The sequence below is a fragment of the Microplitis mediator genome, chromosome 4 (assembly GCF_029852145.1).
Source record: "Microplitis mediator isolate UGA2020A chromosome 4, iyMicMedi2.1, whole genome shotgun sequence".
In the NCBI taxonomy this organism is placed as follows: Eukaryota; Metazoa; Arthropoda; class Insecta; order Hymenoptera; family Braconidae; genus Microplitis; species Microplitis mediator.
In genome coordinates this window covers 7,002,595-7,022,884 of record NC_079972.1, presented here as the reverse complement: position 1 = coordinate 7,022,884, position 20,290 = coordinate 7,002,595, and the positions used below count along the sequence as shown (strand labels likewise).

Below are 20,290 nucleotides of genomic sequence, written 5' to 3'. Positions count from 1 at the left end.
GCAGATCCGCAATTTTTGATGTCCAGGCCCATTGACATCATCCTAGGAGCTGTACCAGTTGCTCATATTATGAATGATAGTATTCGCAAAGGGCCACCAAACGCTCCAATCGCTCAGTCTACTCTTTGAGGCTGGATCATTTATGGTTCAGTCAGTACTCCATCTTCAATACAAACAACAAACTCGCTACATGTCTCATCGGTTGAAATGGATCTACAGCTCAATGAACTAATTGCGAAATTTTGGGAACAAGAAGAGCCCAAAACAACTGAAAGCACTCGATATTCCGACGACGATTTACTTTGTGAAGAGCACTTTAAAACTACACACACAAGAAGTGCTGACGGTCGCTACATAGTCCGGTTGCCTATTGAAGATCTTGATACTCCGTTAGGAGATTCGGTTAGGTCAGCACAATACTCGCTACGTCGAATATTAAAGAGATTAGACGCTGATAAGAGCCTCAGTGAGCTCTGTCACTCCTTTATGATGGAGTATAAGCAACTAGGGCATATGAAAGAGATTCCGCTAAAGGATTTGCCGCAAAACAGTTATTTTCTACCGCATCATGGAGTACTTCGAGAGCAAAGCACTACGGCGAAGCTCAGGGTCGTGTTCAACGGCTCCTGTAGCACCTCTACTGGAATTTCGCTAAACGACATGCTTCATGTTGGCCCAAAAGTACAAATAGATATTTGTGACGTATTGCTTCGAATTCGCAGCCATGCAGCTCTCTTTGGGACAGACATCACCAAGATGTTTCGCCAAATGAACGTTGAGCCACAAGACTGGCCACTTTAGTGCATTTTCTGGAAAACGGACAATCACACGCCAGCAGCTTTCACTTTGACAACTGTCACTTATGGCACAACTAGTGCTCCGTATCTCGCAGTCCGTTCGCTCCTGCAACTAGTAGAAGATGAGGGTAAAAATTATCCTCTAGCAATAGCTCCAATGACAAAGTCTCGCTACGTTGACGACATCTATGGGGGAGCAGACACCGAAGACGAAGCTATTGAAATAGCTCGACAAACCAAAGAATTATGCGCTTCTGGATGCTTCCCACTAGCAAAGTGGTCAAGCAACTCGCCAATATTACTCACAACCATGTCACCAGTTGACAATAAAGAGAATTCTCTAAGAGAACTTGGTGATGCAACTGTCAAAGTACTGGGAATTGGCTGGAATCCACATCAAGATGTATTCCAGTTCAACTACTCCCTGCCAGAGGACACGCCAACTACAAAGAGAGCCATCCTCTCGGAAATTGCTCACTTGTACGATCCGCTAGGGCTACTCGCACCTGTTGTCATAACCCCCAAAATTTTCATGCAAGAACTTTGGTTAGAGAAACTCGCTTGGGCTGACAACCTCTCACCAGCTCAAAGTCACAAGTGGTCCATCTTTCGAAAAGATCTCAGGAAACTCGCATCGCTACAGATACCTCGCTGGAATTAGCTCTATAAAAATGTATCTGTGGTGTTACACGGATTCTCCGATGCTTCACAACTCGCTATGGCTGCTGCAGTATATCTAAAAGTAACAGACGCTATTGGAAGAACTTCAGTAACTCTCTTATATACCAAAACAGAAGTCGCTCCGCTAAAGCCGCTAACCATTCCAAGATTGGAACTCAATGCACCAATATTACTCGCAAAGCTGACTCGCTACGTTAAGAACACCTTAATATTAGAGAATGTCCAAACATATTTGTGGACAGACTCTGCGGTAACACTCGCTTGGATAAATAGTCAGGCAGCTCGCTGGAAAACTCATGTCCGCAATAGAGTTGTCACCATTCAGGAATATTCCAACAACGCTAGTTGGAATTTTATCGCTAGGAAGCAAAATCCTGCTGATTGTGCTTCCAGAGGGCTTTCAGTAGCAAAACTGCTAGAATATTCTCTATGGTGGTCAGGTCCTCAATGGATTAGTACATCTTCAGAGGACTGGCCAACGTTCGCTATCCCCTGTCATAATACAGTGCATACAGAGGAACGTCCAGGTCTAAGCTTCGCATTATTCGCTAGCACAGATTCGGACCCGCTGCAGACTCTCTTGGAAAGGTGTTCGACTCACTCTAAGCTGCTCAGAGTACTGGGAATCTGTCTACGTGCCATTTCACGCTTTAGAAAAATACCACAGTCTTCGCTGGCCACACCACTCTCTTCTAGAGACCTGGAAACTAGGTAGAAATCTAGAAATCTACTCGTCAAATTCGTACAAGGTCAGTACTTTGAAAAAGAATTAAGATTACTCGCTGATGGTTGTTTCTTACAGAATATCCTGAGAGTAGGAGGTCGTTTGAAAAATTCGCTTCTGGACAGTCAGCAGAAGCATCCAGCTATTCTGCCAAAACACTCGCTACTGACCTCAATGCTAATTGATTACTCGCATAAGAAGGCGTTCCATGGTGGAACTCAACAGACACTCGCAGACTTGAGACAATCTGTCTGGATCATTGGTGGTCGAGTTCCAGTCAGATCTCATATTTTACGCTGCGGAGTGTGCTCCCGGCACCGAGGTGTCCGAGCACAACAGTTGATGGGGCAACTGCCTCCTGCTAGAGTAATTCCTTCCCGAGCGTTTTTACATACTAGGTTGGATTACGCAGGGCCTGTTACGCTCAAAGCTTTCCAAGGATGTGGAACGAAGACATATAAGGCTTGGATCGCTGTTTTTGTTTGCTTCGCTACATCAGCAATCCACATTGAGATTGTAACTAACTATTCATCCGGGGCCTTCATCGCAGCTTATAAAAGATTTGCTAGTCGCAGAGGCATTTGTGATACCATCTACTCCGACTGTGGCACAAATTTTGTGGGAGCAGATGCGTTGCTAAAGAAAGATTTCGCTGCAGGATCGAAATCGCTAAGAGAACTCACCAGTTTACTCACTAAGGATGGCACAAAATGGAAATTCAATCCACCAGGAGCACCGCACTTCGGGGGAAAATGGAAAGCAGCAGTTGTCTATCAAGTTTCACCTGTCAAAAACGATCGGTGAACACTTGATGACGTATGAACAACTCGCTACGCTTTTAACACAGATAGAAGCTGTGTTAAATTCAAGACCAATCGCTCCACTATCAGAAGATCCTGCTGATTTGGAAGTGCTAACGCCAGTACATCAGACAACTCTTCAACGTTACAAGCTCATTCAACAGCTTCACCAGCACTTCTGGCGAAGATGGAGCTCGGAGGTGTTGCAGCGCTATCAGGGCATCACCAAGTGGTACCACCCTAGAAACGAGATCCAAGCTGGTACAATGTTATTGATTACTGACGCCAGAGTACTCGCTATCCATCCTGGAAAAGATAAGTTATCTCGCGTGGTGACTCTCAAGACGCATTGATTGGCTACTTAAATCGATATAACGACCTCCATCGAGTTACTCAGGATACATCGCTTAGAAATTTCTAACGGATTTTTTGATTGGTTCAATATCACGTGATTGTTTGTATCGAATTTTGCTATTCGTCAAATATTACGCCACGGTCTTGGAAATATTTTGATTGGTCATTCGCAATTAGCGCATGTGCTGAACCATTCGCTTGGAGAAGCTAAATTTTTGCTTTTGAAATTAAGAATATAAAGTTATCCGCTTGTGATTTTTCAATTAAGATTAGAATTCGCTATAGTAATAATTAATTTATTTTACTTTTTTTAGTTAAACCAATTCAGTTTATCATTTTGTAAGAATATTTGCCACGTGGCAAACAGTGTATTTGCTGCGTAATAAAGTAAACCAAGTGTGACTAATTTTTGTGTTAAGATAAATTCCCGTTTTTTGTTGTTGTTTTTTAACTTCCCGCTAAGAAAATTGTAAATTTTCAAAAATTCGGGAAGTTATTGGTTTCGGTCCGATTTACGAAAATCAAATTTTCATCAGATGTCGACGTTTTGAGGTCCTAGGAAGCTATTCTGACTAATTTCCGAATGATGTCCAAGTGTATGTATGTATGTATGTATGTATGTATGTACGTACGTACGTATGTAAATACCTGTATCTTTTTAACGGATGAACCGATTTTGAGCTTTAAGGTATCATTCGTCGCAGCTTGTCAATATCTTGAAGCTGTGAGAAATTGAGTTTGATCGGTAGTGCTGGTTCAGAGATATTCCAAAAATAACATTTTTTAAAAATGTTTTTTTTTGATAACTTTTAATGTGCTTGGTGGATTGATTCAAAAATAAACTGGGCTCTAGAGCTTTATAAGTGGCGTCGAATGCCACCTCAACTATCAAAATCGGTTCATTCGTTCAAAAAAAACCGTTGTCGAAAGAATTAAAAAAAAAAAATTTTTTTTAGTTTTTTTGAAATATCTCAAAATCGACTCAATAAATCGAATTCAAAATTTGATCAGCCTTAGAACTTTATAAAACGCGTCGATTGCGACCTCAACCGTCTTAATCGGTTTATTCGTTTGATAGGTATCTTCGGAGAATAAATGGTAAAAAAAATATTTTTTTTCCATAAGAACGGCATACAAAAGTATTTTCGAGCTCGAAGAGCTCGAAAATGTTTTTACGACAAAGTTTTCGAGCTCAAGGAGCTCGAAAACAGGGGGAAGTTTTAGGGCTGGCCCGTAGGGTCAACCGATAGACAGATTTTTTTGATTAAGTTATAGTTTAAGAATTTAATATGATGTAACGTCTGGCTACAGTTATAGGATTTTGATACGAGAAGTAAGAATTAGAATCAGATTTATGGAAAATTATTATGAGATATGGTTTGAGATTAAAGTTTGGTAAATGATGGGATTTGAGTTTTGGATTTACAGTTTTTGGTGTATTGAGTATGTGGACAAGTCGGAGCAACCGTGGAGTGGGGCTCAAGTAATTGCCACCCGGTTGCATCTGATGTCAGGATGCTTGCCTGACCCTATGAGACTTCCGTGTAGAGTGCGAAGATCTAGCTGAAATGCTAGCGCTCCAAAATAAGGACTATGGATTAGGTATATGAGATCAGTTTTTGTTATTATGATTGGCAGGACTTAGCGATGGTTTAGTGACCACTATCGCTGTGGAAGCCGATATTTCTGGTCATTTTTTGTAGTTTTGGGGTTTGTTGGTAGGCCTCAGTGGACAGCTTTGACTAGTGTGCTGCTGAGGGTAACCGCTGGTCACTCAGATTTAAGCATTTAGTCTGTGATCTCAACCGAAGCCAAGTCCAGGAGAGCAAACACATTGGGATATACATACGTAATAGAATGTGACTTAATTATTGCCGTTGAGTCTTTGAGATCGAGTCGGAGTTATGGGGTGAAGTATAGATAGCCGGTATAAATGGCGATGATGTTTTTAGTTTCGGGAGTACGGTCGAGAGATTCGACTCTGGTCACTCGAAGCGAGCAAACGTGTTCAGGAGTGACGCTTCAGAAAGCAACAGGTTGGAATTATCGTTACAGAAATATTATTTTAAACAGTGTGAGACGTTACTTGATATTTCATTCATCAGTAATCAGGTATGAAATAATTATTATAAATAATTAATCAAGTTCTAGTTGGAGTCTTGAGGTATTATGCTACGGTTTTAGTTGAAGAAAAGATGTAAGATCTGTGAGAATCATAAGAAAATAGTTACAGTTTAGAATTACGTTCACGAATTGCTTGTTTATATTATTTTTGTAAATAATTATAAGGACTGTGTTAGTGAGTGAGTTTATTATTGCCTAATTAACGTCAAAATGCGACCCATGTACGTTAGCCGTACGATTTTGCTAAAGAAAATATCTAGAGCAACGACTTTTAATTATTGTTCCAGTTCACCGAATACTATTTGAGTATCGGTTGGCTCCAGTTACTTAATTATTTTGATTAATTTAGTTATAAGGTTATGACGCGCATCATGTAGATGCCACGTTGCCGTCCGTCCAGATTTATCTATTAGTTGTATTTTCTGATTCAGTATTTTGTTATAGAGTAAGATTATTTGTGTTAGGTTCCAGTATTTTGTTTATTGTTAAATAAAAATTGCGAATCCGTTGATAATTTACACGAGTTTGGGATGACAAAAACCTACACACTGAGCGACACCATGGCAAACCGTAACTCTGTTTTTAGTTTTCCAGTCTCTGTTTTGTTTTGTTTATAAATTCTTAGCATTTTTGTTTTAGTTTTAGTGATTATTTATGTGTGGTTTTGGTGATTGTTTCAATGATAAAAAATCATCCAGTTTTTATTAATGCGTGGTTTTTGAGATAATTCCACAGATCAAAAATTATCTAGTTTTCATGATTTACTGGTTTGGTGATTCCAGTGATAAAAATTACCTGGCACCCTATTTGTATTGAGACTGAAGGCTAAAGGCAGAGAACGAAGTTGTAGCGCAAAAATTAGCGTATAGTTTTTGCGTTATAATATATATATGTAGAAATTGTTGATGGTCGGGGGAAGACAATTCACTACGGTAAATAACAATTGGTTATTTATTATAATTTTATATATTACAGAATAGTGTTAAAAACAAAACTTGAAACTGCACGTGGCAATCAATATAAAGGCTAGTTGTTAACTGTCGTAGTATATGAAAAATCCTCTTAATAGGTAAGCGGTGATTACCAAAAACCTTCGAGCGCCGAGTGTCGGCGGAAACACTCGAAATATTTAATTTTAATTGTACGACTTGGTCGCTACCCTTTCTAATATATATATATATATATATATTAGGGTGATTCAAAAAACAAACCAATTTTTTTTTCTTCCAAACAGGTGCAAAAGTTTCGTTTAGATAAAAAAGACGCCTGTAAAACTTAGAGCTCTTAATATTAATATCAACATTGTCCGCATTGCACTTTTCTATTTCCCATAAGAATAACATAGGAAAAATTTTTTTTATGTCTTCTGATTTTTATAAGGAGCTAACGATGCGTCATAGGAATAATGAGCAGTCATATTTTTGTAGGGAATTGAATGCTCTACAAAAAAAGATTCTTATCATTTTTTGCGGAATCTAATTGTTCAAAAGTTATTTGAGGTTGAAGTCGAATTCATATTAAATTTTGAGTTTTTCTTACTTTTCCGGCAAAACTATCAGATCTATTACAAAATATCATGGGACCTTTTTTGTAGACAATTTTATTCCCTGGAAGTTATTTTGAATAAAGTTTTTTCGAATTCCGCATTGTTTTCTAGTTATTTTTATTTTAATGTCAAGCTCTTAAAATCGACCAGAAGACTATTTTTTTTATGAGCATGACATTAAAATGAAAATAACTAGAAACCAATGCGGAATTAGAAAAAACTTTATTCGGTATAACTCCTAGGGAATAAAATTGTCTACAAAAAAGGTCCCATGATATTTTATAATAGGTGTTGATGATTGCAACCTCTTAACTTAATAATTATTCTATACTTAATTACTATTCTATTATTTCTATAATCTATAATCAGTAACTGCATGACTCATACTAAATTCCATATGTAGTTTCTTGTATACTTGATTCTGTTCAGTTATAATAAAAGCTCTCATACCGAGTACACGTGTCTGTTGATTTGATCTGCGTGTCATTATCCTTAATAATCAATAACTAATGTTTAATAATTAATAAATAATTATCAGGTTATGGGCCCAGGAGGATACTGAAGTTATAGCAGTTATATTTTTTTTTATTTTTGAAAAAAAAAAAAAAAAAAAAAAAACAACACAGTGAGACATAATGAGTGAAAGTAATCCAGTGATAAAGCTGAACGACGACAACTATTCCAGATGGAAATTCAAAGTGAAGATGCTGCTGATGAAAGATGACTTATGGGAAGTCGTCACAAGCACTGCGACGGAGTCGCAATCGACATCAAGAGAATGGACCAAGAAGGACCACAAGGCTAGAGCTATTATTGGGCTATCAGTGGAAGATAGTCAGAATAATTTAATTAAAAACGCTACAACAGCAAAGCAAGCATGGGATCTATTGAAGCAGTTCCACGAAAAGGCAACACTCACTAGTGAAGTCACAGTACTTTGACAGTTGTCCCAACTAAAATTCACAGAAGACAAGAGCATTGAGGAACATCTAGTGCAGTTGGACAGTTTGATGGAGAAGATGGGATCATTAGGAAATTAATTATCAGTGAGAACAAAAATCGCATTTATGTTGTGTAGTCTGCCAGACTCTTTCGGATCTTTGATTACTGCTTTGGAGGTAAGGCCAATTGAAGATTTAACATACAGCCTGGTCCAAAATGCGATTATTGGTGAATACAAGAGACGTGAAGGTCAAAATAAGAACAATGAAAATAATAATGTGGCTTTACGGGTAGAAAAAGACTTAGAGTGTCTCTTTTGTCATAAGAAAGGGCACATTAGAACACATTGTAGGAAATATTTAAAATATAAACAAAGCAAAATAAGATTAAGAGCTAATGCCGCCCAAGCAAATAGCAGTGACTCGGAATACGGTGACGAAGGATTATCTTCTGATTATGCCTTAATCGCACACGAACACAGACAAAGTAATGTGTGGTTGTTTGATTCAGGGGCGAGCAAACACATGTCGAATAATATTGAGTTCTTCACCAAACTTAATCACAGCTACAAGTCTACCGTACGTATCGCCAACAAACAGATGAGCCAAGACCATGGGATTGGAGAAGGAAAAATAAATTGTATCAACAGCCAAGGAAAAATAAAAACACTCGAACTTAATGAAGTATTATATGTACCTGATTTTGACAGTAGCCTTATCTCCCTAAGCTGCCTAGATAAGAAAGGTTTTAATATTTCAGTACAGCGGGGAGTAATGAATATCCAAGACAAAGATGGCGAAGTCGCCGTGGGAGATGCACATAACGGAATGTATGTATTAAGGTGTTCAGATAGTGCATTCGCAGCGCAAGCCATGCATAAAGAAAATTGCATCCACCAGTGGCATAAAAGGTTAGCGCATCGCCACCTTGACGCTATAAACCGACTAAAAACGGAAAATCTAGCCACGGGAACTGATATTGAGGACTGTGCAATGAACAACTTGTGTGAGAGTTGTATTAAAGGAAAGATGACGAGGACAAAATTCCCAAAACAATCAACACATATATCTTCAGCGCCACGTCAATTAATCCACACGGATCTATGCGGACCAATGCCCACAAAAACCGTTGGAGGACGGAGGTACGTAATATCTTTCGTAGATGATTTTAGTAGACACTGCCAAATTGTCTTACTAACAAACAAATCACAGGCGTGTGAAGCAATAAAAAATTACATTCGGAATTATAAAACACAGTTTAAAGAAACTCCTCGAGTTTTCAGGTTTGATCGGGGTGGGGAATACCTATCAAGAGAACTTCAGATATATTTTCAAACCCAGGGCATCGAGCATCAGCTAACAGCACCCTACACCCCACAGCAAAACGGTGTAGCTGAGAGACGAAACCGTTATCTGCTAGACGCGACTCGCACAATGCTCATCGAAGCAAATCTGCCAAAACAATACTGAGGAGAAACAATTACATCAGCTTGCTACCTTCAAAATCGGCTGCCAACAAAAAACAGAATTAAAACACCCTTTGAACTGTGGCATGGAGTTAGGCCAAACCTAGCACACTTAAAAGTTTTTGGTTGTAGAGCATTTGTGTCCCTTTTAGCCAGCGGGCTAATTATTTGGTAACTGATCCTGGTGTTACCCGGTTCGTAAGGACCAGACGATCGGTTGGCCTTGAATTTATATACGCTAAATGCATATAAAGGATCGGGAGTCATGGGGCAATATAAATTATATGAAAAAAAATTAGATTACAGGTATTTGCGTAGCAAGCCAAATAGTGATAAGCACAAGAGGTTGAAAAAGTTATAATAATAATAGAATTGTTATACTTACCTATAAATAGCTGGTTCAATGATGCAGGTAGAGAAAATTAGCAGGTAATAATTAAAAGAGACAATTGTGACCTAAGCGTCACAATTGTTGATTAAAAACCACACAAAAAGGTGGATTACTGGGTTGCCGTCTTCTATAGGGAATGCTATAGGCTATGGTGTACGACCAAGGTCGTACGAGGCTGCGCAAGGCACACCTCTACGGGGTTGCCGTCTTCTACAGGAAAATGCTGTAGGCTGGGAAGTGTGAATAACTCACACGAGGATACGCCAAGGAGTACCTCTGCAGGGTTGCCGTTTTCTGTAGCGAAAGCATACAGGCTAGGGTGTATGAATAACTCATATGAGGATACATAAAAGTGTATCCCCACGGGGTTTCCGTCTTCTGTGAGGAAAGGACACAGGCTAGGAGGTGCAAGCAGGTTTACACGGGAATGCAGTAATTGCATTTCTACGGGGTTTCCGTTTTCTATAGGTACAAGGCTATAGGCTAGGAGGTGTGTAATCACACAGGATAGACCAAGGTATATCTGTACGGGGTTTCCGTCGTCCATAGTAAAAGCTATGGGCTAAACTTATCTAATAGCAATGCTTAGAAACTACTAGACAAGCAGGTAAAGTTTTAAAAATTAAAAAAAAGGTTAAAATGTAAACTACATTTATTATAAAGACATAATGAAAGTGAAAATGAGAAACTAGCTGATGATAATTAGCGCGCAGGCCTTTTTATAGATTCACGTCGGTGCTTACGCGCCGACGTGGTGCGCATCGCTTCCATTTTAAACACAAATGGAGAGGGATTATGAAATAATAATAATAATTAATTGATACGTTAGCAGGTAAACCAGATAACATATGGTAAATACACTCGGTAACCGTCTACTATCATGGTATGATAATGAGGTATCCTAAACCTAGTTACAATATATATATATATATATATATATATATATATATATATATATATATATATATATATATATATGGGTCATTCCATGTCAAATCGACCAATAGTTGGAATCGACCCCTTTCGATTTGGACGAATTTTGGTCAGAAGTTTTCTCCCATCATACACTTATCCAAAAAATTAAAGGAACAAGAAAATTTCATAAATTTTTTAGTGATTTTTGGAAGGCTGTATTTTCGTGAAAAATGATCGTATCGAAAAAATAAAAAAAGCAAATTGAAGCTTGAAATCTCTAGTTTAAAGATCTTCCAGCAAAATATTTTTTTGAGCCACGGTTTTTGCGGAATCATAAGAAAAAAGTCGAGACAAAATTTTTCTAAATTTTTTGGTTTTGTTTTTTAGGTCTACGGGGCCGGGAAAAATTTTAAAAAAAACGAATTCATGGCTCGTTCAGGAAATTTATTCAGCTACAATTTGCTTTTTTTTTGTTTCTCTGTACGACAATTTGCTGCTGAGATATCAGCCTTTAAATGAAAAAGGAGCCTTTTGTCTTTGATTATTGATATCTCAGCAAGTAATGGTCACACAGTAATTTAAAGGGCAGTTTAATAAACTTGAATAAATTCCCTACAAGCTCCATTTTCGATTTTTTCAAAAAAAAATTTTCTTTCATCCCTGATATCCATTTGAAAAACCCACAAAAAATGGCCATTTTCTGGTTTTTTAATCAACTCATCGCTACTCTGCAAATATTGATAAAAAAAATAATGTTGCCAGGTAATTTTACAGCTTAATGTACCCCCAAAAACCCTGGAAATTTTCAGATTGATCCATTGAACCGTTTGTCCGGACCGATTGCTCAAAGTTTTACAAAACAATTGAAGGAACAAGTTTTGTTCCTTAATTTGTGTAATCATTACCAAAATGAAAAAATTAATTTTTTTTGGATTTTCTTTCATTTTTGCGTTAGTTATTCAGTAAACGTAAGGTAAAGAGGAAAAAAAAAATTTTTCCAAAAAACGAGACCAAACAAGAATTTTTTTACATTTTTTTTTTTTTACGTTTTATTCGGGGGGTTATTTTTTTTTTCGTTTTTCGGAAAAAAATTTTTTTTTTTTCCTCTTTACCTTACGTTTACTGAATAACTAACGCAAAAATGAAAGAAAATCCAAAAAAAATTAATTTTTTCATTTTGGTAATGATTACACAAATTAAGGAACAAAACTTGTTCCTTCAATTGTTTTGTAAAACTTTGAGCAATCGGTCCGGACAAACGGTTCAATGGATCAATCTGAAAATTTCCAGAGTTTTTGGGGGTACATTAAGCTGTAAAATTACCTGGCAACATTATTTTTTTTATCAATATTTGCAGAGTAGCGATGAGTTGACTAAAAAACCAGAAAATGGCTATTTTTTGTGGGTTTTTCAAATAGATATCAAGAATGAAAAAAAATTTTTTTTTGAAAAAATCGAAAATGAAGCTTGTAGAGGATTTATTCAAGTTGATTAAACTGCCCTTTAAATAACTGTGTGACCATTACTTGCTGAGATATCAATAATCAAAGTCAAAAGGATTCTTTTTCATTTGAAGGCTGATATCTCAACAGCAAATTGTCGTACAGAGAAACAAAAAAAGACAAATTGTAGCTGAATAAATTTTCTAAACGAGCCATGAATTCGTTTTTTTGACAAAATTTTCCCCGGCCCCGTAGACCCAAAAAACAAAACCAAAAAATTTAGAAAAATTTTGTCTCGACCTTTTTCTTATGATTCCGCAAAAACCGTGGCTCAAAAAAATATTTTGCTGGAAGATCTTTAAACTAGAGATTTCAAGCTTCAATTTGCTTTTTTTTATTTTTTCGATACGATCATTTTTCACGAAAATACAGCCTTCCAAAAATCACTAAAAAATTTATAAAATTTTCTTGTTCCTTTAATTTTTTGGATAAGTGTATAACGAAGTTCTGCCAAGGGAAAAAAAATAAAAAAAATTTTTTCAAAAGTTATGCAATTTTGAAAATTTCACTAATTTTCCTGTTTCTTAAACTTATTCTTCAAAGATCTCGAAAACTATTACAATTACTCTAATTTTTTCGAAAAAATTTTTCAAAAATTTGCTTTTTGGGAAAATTTTGAAATTTCCAAAATTGCAAAAGTTGATGACCACCATCAAATTTTTCGCTCAAATTTTTTTCTAGAGTACCTCTAATTGATTTCAAAAGATCCTGAAATTTTTGAATAGGGGTTTTTTTTGTTCAAAAGATATAAATTTTTGAATTTTAGGAAAAAAAAATTTTGCTTTCTTTGGCATTGACTGAATAAAACAATGATAAATTCACTTGTAATTTTTAATTTTAAGGCTCAAAAATTTATTTGAAAGTGTTCAGTCAAGACCCAATTCGCTACCACCTGAGAACGCCGAGCCTCACCAATAGGTCGGCAGCACCTTCGCTATTTGAACTTACGCGCGAAATCTTGGCCAATGGGGAAATTCCATCATTTGAATAATTAGTTCCAACTTTGAATAAAAGAGTTGCGACATGAAACGCACTCATTGGCTCAAGATTTCTACAAGCTACGTGGATTTTCGCTATTGGCTGAAATTTCGTCAGCGTCGGCTATTAATTTTCTGATTGGTCTACCGCTCTGACGTCATAAAGAAACCGTTGTGAGCTTTCACTTTACAACGTTTCCTCATTGATTCTCAACGTGCTTTTGAACAGTTCACCTCGTGTACTAAAATCGCTTCGCTATTATAAAAGTTTTCTTGTGCTTTTAAAGTAATTCTTGTGCTGAATTATATTCAATACTTAGTCAGTATATCAAGGCTGCTATTTATTGGATATAAATAAATTGTCATCCGCTAATAATAAATTACTCAAAGTAATTTCCGTGTGTTTAACCACAAAGTACCACGTGTTTCTTTTATACTCGTGTATTAAGTCGCATTCGCTATCTAGTATTAAGTCGCATTCGCTATACAGTATTCTTACAATTTAAGTGTAAATAAGTGTAAATAAAAAGATAATTTATTTTACCTAAACAGTGTATAATCTTTGATTGTTAAAAATTACCATCACCTGCACCAGATCCATTCAGTTTATTCGCTCATTTAACAGAAAGCAAGAGTCAATAAAAAACTTATTAATGTGACATTTTTGTTTTTCAGCTACATTCTGATTTTAAATTGGATATAATTGTGTTAGAATGATCATTTTTTCTTAGCCCCTTGCTGTGGTGTTGATTTCGCACTTCTTTTTCTCAATCTGAAAGTAAATAGTATTATTAGAAAGCTATTTTTCAATGGAAATTTTATATGAATCGAATATACATGGATACCAATAATACTATTTATTTTCAGATTGAGAAAAAGGAGTGCGAAATCAACACCACAGCAAGGGGCTAAGAAAAAACGATCATTCTAAAACAATTGTATCCAATTTAAAATCAAAATGTTGCTGAAAAACAAAAATATCACATTAATAAGTTTTTTATTGACTCTATTGCATTAAAATAAATTTTTGAGCCTTAAAATTAAAAATTACAAGTGAATTTCTCATTGTTCTATTCAGTCAATGCCAAAGAGAGAAAAATTTTTTTTTCCTAAAATTCAAAAATTTATATCTTTTGAACAAAAAAAAACCCCTACTCAAAAATTTCAGGATCTTTTGAAATCAATTAGAGGTACTCTAGAAAAAAATTTGAGCGAAAAATTTGATGGCGGTCATCGACTTTTGCAATTTTGGAAATTTCAAAATTTTCCCAAAAAGAGAATTTTTGAAAAATTTTTTCAAAAAAATTTTTTTTGGTACCTTTAAGTATCCTCTTTGAAACCTAGCTCAGATCATTAGAGTAATTGTAATAGTTTTCGAGATCTTTGAAGAATAAGTTTAAGAAACAGGAAAATTAGTGAAATTTTCAAAATTGCATAACTTTTGAAAAAATTTTTTTTATTTTTTTTCCCTTAGCAGAACTTCGTTATATGATGAGAGAAAACTTCTGACCTAAATTCGTCCAAATTGAAAGGGGTCGATTCCAACTATTGGTCGATTTGACATGGAATGACCCATATATATATTGAGACAAATCGGTTTTTACTTTGGCAATTCTTACCAGCAGCCACCAGAATTCGCGGATTGAACCCTGGCTTAGGTTGGCCTCTAACAAATTTTTATTTTACTGGGAAAGAGCGATGGGCTAGGATTCTTGCAAAGCCAAGACCCGCACTTATTCAAACACGGCAACGTATATGAAAACTCATCAACTTGCCTCACGGCTTATAAAATTGAAATCTTTCTTATTGATGGTCGAATTATTAGTTGTAATTTAATTAATAATCTTTCTACTTAATTATTCGAGAATCTTACCAGTAGGATAGGATATAAACAGGATAAACGGTAATAAATAGAGTGAAGGAATTAATTAGAACAGTAGAGATTTATTGCCAAATATAATAATGTTCAGTTACTTACAATAGACGTTTTCACAAAATATAACATTAGGGATGTCCTAGTATGAACGCCTGATACTCGGCAATTATCTGCGTGGCGCAGCTTAACTTCAATACGCTGAATTAAGTATTTTTCTGTATAATTATTTTTAACGCGAGTATATCGCCGGTAATTAAAGTAATTAAAATTAAATTACGTATAATTGTACTTAATTAGACTAACTTTATTTGTAATAGTTAATAACTAGAACAGTAAAGTATAATCGCAAAAGAATTACCAGTAATACAAACTGTAACGCAAGTAAATTGCCTGATTTATAACTGTACTGCAAGTAGATTGCCTGAATCTACATTAAGTAATTAATGCGAGTGACAATAGATTGAAAAAGACGTCTTCAATCTATTGTCACTCGCAAAAGACGTCTGTGCACTAATTGATCCAAGATCGAAGTGCTGGCTCGATTATTAAGGGCATAGGACTCGCCTATGGGCTCTGTCCCCACTTTACACTTACAGACATGCATCGACGTGAAAACTAGTCATGTGACCATGGCACTATGACGTACAATATCAGACGGCAACGAGACGCAGAAACACAGGAACCGCAAGGCTGATGACGACGAAGACAATTCACATTGTCTTAATATACACTTATCCGAAAAATTAAAGGAACAAGAAAATTTTATAAATTTTTTAGTGATTTTTGGAAGGCTGTATTTTCGAGAAAAATGATCGTATCGAAAAAATAAAAAAAGCAAATTGAAGCTTGAAATCTCTAGTTTAAAGATCTTTCAGCAAAATATTTTTTTGAGCCACGGTTTTTGCGGAATCAGAAGAAAAAGGTCGAGACAAAATTTTTCTAAATTTTTTGGTTTCGTTTTTTAGATCTACGGGGCCGGAAAAAATTTTTTCAAAAAAACGAATTTATGGCTTGTTTAGGAAATTTATTCAGCTACAATTTGCTTTTTTTTGTTTCTCTGTACGACAATTTGCTGCTGAGATATCAGCCTTCAAATGAAAAAGGATCCTTTTGTCTTTGATTATTGATATCTCAGCGAAAAATGGTCACGCAGTAATTTAAAGGGCAGTTTAATAAACTTGAATAAATCCCCTACATGCTCCATTTTTGATTTAAAAAAAAAAAAATTTTTTTCATCCTTGATATCCATTTGAAAAACCTTTAAAAAGTGGCCTTTTTCTGGTTTTTTAGTCGACTCATCGCTACTCTGCAAATATTGATAAAAAAAATAATGTTGCCAGGTAATTTTACAGCTTCATGTACCCCCAAAAACCCTGGAAATTTTCAGATTGATCCATTGAACCGTTTGTCCGGTCCGATTGCTCAAAGTTTTACAAAACAATTAAAGGAACAAGTTTTGTTCCTTAATTTGTGTAATCATTACCAAAATAGAAAAATTAATTTTTTTCGGATTTTCTTTCATTTTTGCGTTAGTTATTCAGTAAATGTAAGGTAAAGGAAAAAAAAAAACATTTTTTCCGAAAAACGAAAAAAAAAAAAAATTACCCCCCGAATAAAACAAAAAAAAATAATTGAAAAAATTCTTGTTTGGTCTCGTTTTTTGGAAAATTTTTTTTTTTCCTCTTTACCTTACATTCACTGAATAACTAACGCAAAAATGAAAGAAAATCCGAAAAAAATTGATTTTTTCATTTTGGTAATGATTACACAAATTAAGGAACAAAACTTGTTCCTTTAATTGTTTTGTAAAACTTTGAGCAATCGGACCGGACAAACGGTTCAATGGATCAATCTGAAAATTTCCAGGGTTTTTGGGGGTACATGAAGCTGTAAAATTACCTGGCAACATTATTTTTTTTATCAATATTTGCAGAGTGGCGATGAGTCGACTAAAGAACCAGAAAAAGGCCACTTTTTAAAGGTTTTTCAAATGGATATCAAGGATGAAAAAAAATTTTTTTTTTAAAAATCAAAAATGGAGCATGTAGGGGATTTATTCAAGTTTATTAAACTGCCCTTTAAATTACTGTGTGACCATTTTTTGCTGAGATATCAATAATCAAAGACAAAAGGATCCTTTTTCATTTGAAGGCTGATATCTCAGCAGCAAATTGTCGTACAGAGAAACAAAAAAAAGCAAATTGTAGCTGAATAAATTTTCTAAACGAGCCATGAATTCGTTTTTTTGACAAAATTTTCCCCGGCCCCGTAGATCTAAAAAACGAAACCAAAAAATTTAGAAAAATTTTGTCTCGACCTTTTTCTTCTGATTCCGCAAAAACCGTGGCTCAAAAAAATATTTTGCTGAAAGATCTTTAAACTAGAGATTTCAAGCTTCAATTTGCTTTTTTTATTTTCTCGATACGATCACTTTTCTCGAAAATACAGCCTTCCAAAAATCACTAAAAAATTTATAAAATTTTCTTGTTCCTTTAATTTTTTGGATAAGTGTATATATGTATATCGTATTGTTTATTAAGTAATATAATATGGCATTATAAATGCATATTAATTATTTGTAATATAAAACTATAGAAATACAATTTCAATACTAAATATTGAATGTTGGTGTTGAGTTCCAGTAACGAGAAGCATTGCAGATAACAGGCATTGCCTAAAAACCATCGTTGAAGGAATTCCGAGAAAAGCCCAATAACGCTAAAAATGCGTCTTGAACGCTAGATAACGTGACTATTTGTCAAATAATACATGCCATACATTCTTTAAGACTTACTGGCGTACAGTGTGTGGCCTATAAGAATCGAACCAATATAGCTTTGAAGAGTTTAGTCTTTTGTATTTTATTCTATATACTTTCGTTGTGCAACAGTCGTTCTATAAATTCAATTCAAACTTTACAGAGATTCTGTTAAGATAATGTAATTCCCACGATTGCCAGAGACTTTGGCTCTATAAAATACCGCTTTGGCAACTTGCCCAGTAAACTTTTATGCTTTTTATGTAAGACTTCACTTTTTGTATCTTTTTTAATAATAAATAATCAAAATTGATTGTTTTGTTCCACACAATACTATATAGACACAGTACTAACTTAAAATTTTAATATAAGTTATACTATAATTAATGGCAACACAGATGAATCATTTGACTAAAAATTTACTTTTATTTTTTCGGTGAACACCATATTTATGTATTCTATTACCTCCTCTCGATATTGGTTCACCTAAAAAAAAAATTGGCCAAGATTTCTATCACCGAATATTATTACTACATTCATAGTAAATCGATAGAAGGATGGGCTTGTATTATGCCATAAGCTGATCAAATGCAAGCTGAATAATGCAGTGATGCTCTTATCCGTCTAATACCATTTTCATATTTATGCCTACAGGATTTAATTTTTCTTCACGCTAAAAAAACAATGACCCAGTAAGCTCTATTGTCAATAAAATTGAATTCGTGTCTATCGGTCAATTTAGTTTTAAATGTGGCAAGATTTTAAACAAATCAATATTTCATGTTAAGATGTTTTGGAATATAGATTAAGTTACCTTTGTTAATTTTCGAATTTATACTGACCTAATTAAATGAAGAATAGAGTCATAATTTCTCATTAAAAAGTTTCTATACGTGAAAGTGCGTAATGTATTTCATTTTGTGATATTCACCTCACCTATGGGATATATATATATATATATATATATATATATATATATATATATATATATATATATATATATTTCATCGCTTGAAGCATATTATTCTAACCGAATATTTATGAGTATAAAACAGACCAGGAGACATAATGAAAAGAGGATGATAAATTTCTAAAAGATAGGAGAAAGAAAGTAGTATTCATGCTTGCGACTGAAAATCCTTGAAGAATATAGCTCAAGAATTTTTCGATTGTCGTTGAATTAAATTTTCTATGAATTCACAGGCAGATGGAGTGCTCGATCGACATGGATATATATATATATATATATATATATATATATATATATATATATATATATATATATGGGACATGACGCTAGAGATAAAGGTCTAATGAGCTTTTCAAGTAGACTACGAAATTTCGCCATCTCTACGAAAATTTGCACGGAAATGAGTGCAAGGGAGTTAAAGGATACCCGCCCACCCCATGTTTAAACGAGCTTCTTTATTTTCCATCTTTCTTTTCTCAAGCCGTTCATCTTTTTTCTTCTTTTTTTTTTCTTATCATTTCTCGCGCAGTAAATTACTGTGCATATCATAAGCTATTCTCAATTCCCTTTTTTTTCTTTCCATTTTTCATTCAACATCAAAATGACAACCTTTCTTGTTTCGGATTAACCAAGCTAAAATAAAAGTAAATAAAATGAATGAAACAGACTGCACTTATTGTTTTTTTTTCTTTTTTTATTGACTACGAGAAAATGTTATTTAAAAAATCTTTTTATTTCCTTAATTAATAGATTAATTAAGATAACAATTATACTGCATGGGAAGAAATTAACATGGAACAGATTATTTTGAAAAATATTTATCATGGTGTAACGGAGTGGAATGCTTCCACATTACATTTTAAATTCAATTTCGACTCACGCCAAAAGATCCGCCCTCCTTCTTCAACAACTGTCAATAATTGAGGAAATACAGTCACTGATGCGCCGGGGTTACTACGGTCGAGTCTCGACATTTGGTTTTAGGGGTTGGCTAGCCTGAGTGGAAAGGTACGAGGGCCAGAGATGACGAGCTATCGGTCTCTTGGCTCGCAGCAACCGCCATGGACGGACGTGCCTTACTACGACTACCACTTACATCTTGGTTTTCACTACAATTTCTATCTACTACTACTACTATTACTATACGTGCTGCTAGTGATAACCAAAATGGGCCAAGAGCATATAATCCCACGACTCGTGGAAGTTTATTCTTTATTTAAGTTTAATTAAGTTTATTTAAACTGTTTAATAATATAATATTTATTGTGCAACGGACCTGGTTGATTGGAAAGGATTGGAATGGTTTTTGCGGACTTGGAAAGGAGGACTGGTTATGGTTTTGGTCTTGGAGGAAAAGGATCGGTGGAATGAAGGACTGATTGGGATTTGGAGATTGTTGGAGTAAGTGAAGTCGTTTGTTTATTGTCGGCTTAACTATTTTATTTGTTAAATAATATTTCATAAATTG

At 35.0% G+C, this 20,290-nt stretch overlaps 3 protein-coding genes across 3 annotated transcripts; all 3 read left to right on the top strand.

The window, feature by feature from the left end:
* Positions 1–207: 207 nt before the first annotated feature.
* LOC130667198 (uncharacterized) lies at positions 208–801 on the top strand. Its single transcript, XM_057468690.1, has one exon. It carries the CDS (start codon positions 208–210, stop codon positions 799–801), a length of 594 nt encoding a protein of 197 aa, XP_057324673.1.
* A 153-nt stretch (positions 802–954) lies between these two features.
* Positions 955–1,458, top strand: LOC130667197 (uncharacterized). Its single transcript, XM_057468689.1, has one exon. It carries the CDS (start codon positions 955–957, stop codon positions 1,456–1,458), a length of 504 nt encoding a protein of 167 aa, XP_057324672.1.
* Positions 1,459–1,515: 57 nt separating this feature from the next.
* LOC130667196 (uncharacterized) lies at positions 1,516–3,006 on the top strand. The gene is made up of 2 exons (XM_057468688.1): positions 1,516–2,094; positions 2,281–3,006. Exons 1-2 carry the CDS (start codon positions 1,516–1,518, stop codon positions 3,004–3,006), a joined length of 1,305 nt encoding a protein of 434 aa, XP_057324671.1.
* The last annotated feature ends 17,284 nt before the right edge of the window (positions 3,007–20,290 follow it).